Genomic DNA, 6955 nt, shown 5'->3' with positions numbered 1-6955 from the left:
AGAAGCTCATCCACGTACATTGAGACACAGTGGATCGTATCGGCTATGGGGATGCCCCACACTGCACATTCCAGGCGCAGACGAATTGCCAACGGCTCCACAGCCAAGGCGAAGATCAGCGGCGAAAGGGGGCAGCCCTGTCTCGTGCCCAGTTTGACTCGCAGTGGGGCTGAGATGTATTTGCCGAGTCTGACCCGGGACGTTAGTTTAGTGTAGAGCAGCCAAGTGTATTGCAGAAGTGTGGGACCTATGCCCGTAAGGCCAGGTTACTGTGTCGAAGGCTTTTTCTAGATCTAAGATAATGCAGGCCGCGCGTGGAAAGGCGTCACCCACCTGATCCTGAATATGAAAGACCTGTCTGATATTCTGGGAGGTGTTCCTGCCAGGGACAAAGCCGTTTTGGTCTGGGTGTATTAGGGGATGAAGAATTTGTACAAATCGGGAGGCCAGGATTTTCCCCAGGAGTTTACAGTCCGCTGAGAGGAGCGTGATAGGGCGATAGGAGGATAGCAGTTGCGGGTCTCTATGCAGTTTGAGAAAGGATATAATCGCCGACACCCTGAGAGAGCCCGGGAGTTCTCCATACTCGAGAGGTTCGGCGAACATGGCCGTTAACCGGGGAGTTAACAAAGTGGAGAAGGTACTGTAGTACTCGAGAGGTAGCCCATCTAGGCCTGGGGCCTTGTTCCGAGCGAGGGAGTGTATCGCACTAGAGACGTCGGCCGCAGTGATTCTCGCGTCCAGGGTTTTGCTGACTGTCTCCGCAATATGGGGAAGTGGCAATGGATCCAGGAATTGGGGGATTGCCTCCCGCCGTTGGTGTGTCCGGGTGCTGTACACAGCGGCATAATAGTGATGGAACGCATGAAGTATGTCCTGTTGGGAGCGCACCAGAGTGCCCGCGGGGGTCCGAATTTCGGTAATTGGCGTCGCGTCCGAGTGTTGACACGCAAGCCATGCCAGTAGTGTGCCCGTTTTGTCCCGCTCCTTGTGGACGCGAGTGGCATAGGCTCGGAAATTAAATTTGTGCATATCCGCTACAGCGGTTGCATATTTCAATTTGGCCTCGGCCACCTGGGCTGCTGTGGCCGACTGAGCATCTTCCTGCTTGGTGAGGGATGCTAGCGTCCGCTCTGTGTCGGGGAGTGTGCGTTCGAGCGTACGGCGGACCCCCGCTATCTGTTTAATGCAGGTGCCCCGCGTCACTACTTTGAACGCGTATCATTCCACGAGTCTGGAGGTGGTGGTCCCGGTGTTGTAAGTGAAATATTTTCTGATCGATTGTGCATGATCATGTCTGAATACCTGATCCGTGAGGCAGTCTCTTGGGAGGCGCCAATTGGGCACCGGAGGGTGGGGCGGCCTCCACCGGAGCCGCAGGATGTGTGCGTCGTGGTCTGAGATCACGCGGCCTAAGTAATCAGTGTGTTGGACCTTGGGTATGAGTGACGGAGTGCATAGAAACCTGTCCAGTCTGGTCCGCAGATTATGTGGGATGGAGTGAAACGAATACAGCCTACTAACGGGGTGGTGTGCCCTCCATGCGTCCACCAGGGACCAGTGTGTAACCCAACGTCGGAACCTCCCGGAGCGTGTGTGGGCTGGGGAATGTGGAGGTGGTGGATGGGATCTGTCAAGCGTAATGTCAAGCTCACAGTTGTAGTCGCCCCCCAGTATCCACGGGAGCTTGGCGAATTGGGCAAGCGCGCCCGAGAGGGAGTCCCAATATCTATCCTGCTCTGTGTTGGGTGCTTATATGCTTCCTAAGAGGACCGGCTGCCCATCCAGTAGACCCTCCAACAGGACATATCTTCCCTCCTTGTCTACCACCCTACGCGTCTCCCGAAAGGGGGTACCAGGGCGAACCCAGATAAGCGCGCCGTGCGCAAATGCCGAATAGGATGTGGCGCAAATAAGTCCGCGCCAGCGGGATCATAGTTTGTCGGTCTCCGCTGCTGTGAGATGCGTTTCTTGCAGAAACGCGATTTGGGCTTGTTGGCGCTTAATGTAGGCAAAGCCGTGTATCTCTTACATGGCATGTGTAAGCAGCGCACGTTCAGGGTGAGTATGCTTAGATCTGTGTGCTGCATTGAGTGGCAGAAGAGGGGTGGCCTGCGCCTATATGCGGCTTCTCTAGTATGGGATACATGCACGTGCCCATGTGTGTAGTGGCACGGCGCGTGGGGATATCTCCTGTGTGTCTTCCTCTATATATGTCATTTGCCCTGATGCTCATGTCTTCTGTGGGGCATTGGGGAAAGGAGAACGGGGAAACAAAACTAGCAACTGGATGGGGAAACTGTCCCAATACATGGGGCGCATCGGCGAGCTCGATGCGTCCAAACTAGCTCTCCAAGAGTCAGGGAGCGAACAGTCACATCTAGGGGGTGACCGGCCTGAGGAGTGATTCTCTAAAGGTATTTTTAATATCACTATCTCAAGCTCAGATCCCATTATTCTTTTTCCTAATTTTTGTCTTTAAGATTTATTTTTATATTTGTCTTACAAGTAAAAGTAAAAGAAAGTGGAATGGAATATTAGAAAACTAATCTTTTTCATTTCTCTTTCCAGGTGTTCCGTATGCCACAAGTCATGCAGGTAAATTAATCTCTAAATGTCATTATAACTCTCATCCAATGTATTATGAAGTGAGGACATTACCGTCTTTTCCAGAAGAACTATTGGGAGGGAAAAGGGACACTTACCCTCACCACGCTTACCGGCAGGTGCAGGTAAGCGCGGTTGAACGAAGAGGGATGGGGGGATTTCAACAGACCACTGAATAGGATTTATTTAATTTTCCCTATTCTGTCATTTGTCAACATCCCCCACCCTGCCTCACTGCCACAGCGCGCTTACTTGCATTGGCCACAGCTGCATTCAATCCATATCCACTTCCTGCTTTTAAGAGGAAAATCTGAATCGGGTCCTTACTATTAAATTCTGCGCTTCTCCTTGAGAAGGATTTTTGATAAAACCTATGCACAATCTTTTCAAGCCTTTTAACTTGATTCACCCTACATAGACCACATGGGGCCTGATGCTACTAGTCGTAAAAATATGGTTGTAATTTGTGACCAGAAAAAACGTAATAAACTGACCAATGTACTCATAGGTTTGTTCACTAAATGTCCAATCGGGTTGGATTACAATTTGACTCACGCAATGACTATTTAGAAGGTATGCTGCATTTTGTGACTCACTCTGCTTATTAGCTATCTCAGGGATGGTGACTTGATAGGGTCAGCAGGCCACTATGTCTGCGACCATCTTTCAAAAAAGCATTATTTTAAAAATAATGCGCCTGTTAAGGGAAACAGGAGTATGTATAAAAAGAAAAGTTTACTTTTTGTGAAAATGGGAAGGTAAACCAAAGAAGAACTCTTTCTTTTTGTGAATTGACTACCACCCCAACTTGAAAGTCAGCAATTATTCAATGTTTTTGTGACTGGATTACGGTCTCAAAGCATTGCTACATGTCATAGTGATTCCCAAGTTGGATGGGACGCCAAGAACATGGAACTTCGAATTTGTGAAACAGTATTCATATACAATCCCCTCTAAATAGTCAGTAAAAGTTGTGTTGTGTTACTCAAATACATAGTGATAACCTATTTTGCAGTCGCAAATGCTCCAATTTTGTGAAGCGCTGTGATTTCATCTGCCATATAAGTTTGTGCATCTGGCTCACAAAGTGCAGACATCATGGTAAATACTTCCTTGGGGTTTTTTGGGTGGACCTCGAGTTTGGGAAATACTGAGCTTCCTCCATTGAATATATGATTTTGTTTACTGCATCAATGTGGATAGAATTAAGAGGGCTCTTTATTCTTTTTGTACAACTTAGCATTGAGCTCTTTAATTAAGGATGACTTACATGTGCAAATGACAAATTTACTAACTGTTCATTCACATGTTGGTCCTTGCCAAAAGTCCTCAATATTTCCCATGCTGTCCAAAGTGACCATACCCTTATGGGGATAAAGAGGTACACTTGTTTCTATGTGACTGCCAGCTTTCTTCATTATGTAGGACAACATGTTGGACTAAGAAAAAGGAATGATTTTCTAGAGATACTCTTTTCTTGTCTCCCACACTGTAAACTTTGAAATCCACCCCAAACATTTTTAGGTCTCGCCTGGCGAAAGCAGCGCATGGCCTGCTCTCGCTATTGCGAGTACCTTTTGTAATTGATTCTGCCTAGGGCTTTCGTGCACGTGTCTGCATGGACAAACATGGCTGCTCTTGCCATTTGTCCATAGCAGACAGCATGCACATGTCCATAGGGACTGTGGACAGTACGACACCATTTTGTTGCCATAGCAACTAAAATGCCGCTTCGCATGTGCTTTGCTTTTATTTTTGCTGTCAGTTCCCCCGGGGCACAAGCAGGCATCCACTTCTGTCTTTTTGCTGCGATCAGTTGTCCTGACAAAAGTGGATGCCTGCTTGTGCCCCGGTGGAACTGCAGGACAGCTGATAACAGCAAAAAGACAGAAGTGGATGCCTGCTTGTGCCCCGGGGGAACGAACAGCAAAAACAAGCAGACATCCACTTCTGTCTTTTTGCTGCGATCAGCTGGTTTTGAATATTGCACCACTCGGACCTCTGACTCTCTTGCAATGCATAGGTTGTCTTCCCACTTTTCCAGAAGCAATACAGGGGGATCCCGGCAGACTCTGTGTGTTTTCCTGCTGAGGCAGCTCAGTGTTTGGTGTCTGATTGGAGGTGACCTCCGTCAAGGCATACAGCACTACAAAGGTGGCAAATGAGCAATAACAAATATATGGGAGGTAAGCCATTTACTGTTAGCGCCACAGCTCCTCCATCTCACAAAGCCCTAATGACACACTCTGGGAGCACGCATGGGTAAGGGCTCTGACAAGATGGAGAAGGTGCGCACAACTCAGAGGATGTGAAACATGCGAGGACAAGACAGGCCAAGCTTGTTGTTTTGAGAAACTGGTCACCCTAGCATGCTGTCGTATTTGCGCAGAGGAGGCTCCCGGATTTGGGTCCTTTTGCAGCGAGCCTGTTTGTGCACCCCACAGCTGCCCGACAAGCACGGGCATGTGCTTGACTGCGGTGCCTGGCTGCACTTCACTGCCACCCACATCTGCATCTGCAGGGCCCTCTGAGTGACAGCTCCCGGGGATCAAATACAGCTGACACAATATTCAGACAAGCCGTTCTGCGGTTAACAGAACAAAGCGACATGCATCACATCGCAGGCAGGCCGCCCTGTCAGCCGCCACAGTGCTGAAACTGCATGCTTTGCAGCACATACGTGTATGCTAGTATATATATATATATATACATATATATATATATATAGATATATATATTAGCACCAAAGCACTTTGCAGACGTGAAGTAGCTTGTTCGTGGAGGAGGAAGGGGGACTATTTGTGATTTACTCACGCTTCGTTAGTTTGTCAACCTTAGTTTTCAAGACATGTTTTTCATGCAAATTTAGTACACTGTTCCCTATATGTGGAGTTTAAAGTTATGGGCTTTGAGTTGTATGGGATGTTACATTTATTGTGGCTCACAAGGGAATAGAACATTTTATTGGTGGAACCCTACGTTATAGAAAATAAGTTCAATTTTACCTCACTCACTGAGGGAGCCATCTTGATTATTTGAGCTGTCTTTGTTTACTTTGAAGGATTTTCCACACGTTATCTTGGGAAGATGCGACCAGTCTCTGAAATGGTTGTTCTTGAACTTGATATTGAAATGCAGATGATGGGAGTGCCAGGTCCTGGGTTTCACAGAAAAAAACAAAAAAAAAATGTGTTTGATTATTCTAAGATGTTAAGAGTGTGTGGGCATGCCCATGAGGGATAATGTGCTGCATTGCTAAACACTTATAAGGTCCCAAAGGCGAGACCTATTGGCTATGCCAATGCTTGTTATAGTGGGTAAGGGGGTTGACTGCAGTCCTCCAGATGGGTCATAATATATAGCTTACTACACACTTTTGTTTTACACTAGTTTGCGGTCAACCTGTCAACAGCGATGATCGGATTGTGGGTGGAGAGGACTCAGAAGCAGGTAAATGGCCTTGGCAGGTCAGCATACAGATCCGTGGCCATCACACTTGTGGAGGATCCTTGATCGCCAAAGACTGGGTGCTGACAGCCGCACACTGCTTTCTACAGTAAGTATTGCACATCTCTTCTACCTTGTAGTGCCTGCTCTTTTCCGAGAATCCCACGTAGATTGAATACTGCTCATCAGTTGAGTAGTATAACTTCTGTTTGACAAGCTTAAAATGGCACAAGTAGTGAAAACCAAATCCCAGACTAGTTTGCCTCTCTGTGAATCACAGAGTGAGTGGTTGACGGAGTGATGCGTTATTGAGCGTTTGAGAAAAGTTAGGGAGCTTGAAAACATTAAATAATAAATATATACATATATATATATATATATATATATATATCCTTTTATTTGCTACTTCCAATATATACATATATATATATATATATATATATATATATATATATATATGTATATATATATATTTATAGATATATACATATATATATATATATATACATATAGCAATCAGCAAATAAAAGGATCCCACATACTCCGGTGCAGTGTAGTATTTCATTGAACGTGCTAGGCAAGGCACAAGCACCAACGCGTTTTGGTGCCCACATGCACCTTGGTCACGACCATGTTGTATCATACTTTTTTTATACTCCTTCTGTCAACAATAGCAAACTCAACATAGTAGAATGACTACCTGTGTTTTCAGTGTATAGTCGCCCTCTTGCAGTGGCTTACAGAGCATATTAAAAAGTGTTGTCAAACAATTTGCAAACATCATACTCAACATTTTCATTATACACTGACATAGATTGTAAAATGGTATTTGCGAGTCGCGTATATCGTCTACTTTCATCTTTCCAGTTTATAACCTTGCTAACAAGCAATCACAAACTCC

General features: G+C 46.2%; 1 protein-coding gene across 1 annotated transcript in view; it reads left to right on the top strand.

The window, feature by feature from the left end:
* Nucleotides 1-5694: 5694 nt before the first annotated feature.
* LOC144769145 (serine protease 27-like) overlaps nt 5695-6955 on the top strand; it is a 278630-nt gene continuing 277369 nt past the window's right edge. The window contains exons 1-2 of the mRNA XM_078653153.1: nt 5695-5761; nt 5998-6163. Coding sequence (XP_078509279.1) covers nt 5695-5761; nt 5998-6163 — 233 coding nt within the window. The remainder of the gene's footprint in view (nt 5762-5997; nt 6164-6955) is intronic.

This window comes from Lissotriton helveticus, chromosome 7 (genome assembly GCF_964261635.1).
Source record: "Lissotriton helveticus chromosome 7, aLisHel1.1, whole genome shotgun sequence".
NCBI classification, from domain to species: domain Eukaryota; kingdom Metazoa; phylum Chordata; class Amphibia; order Caudata; family Salamandridae; genus Lissotriton; species Lissotriton helveticus.
The sequence above is the reverse complement of the archived record's forward strand: the minus strand, read 5'-3'. Positions and strand labels throughout refer to the sequence as shown.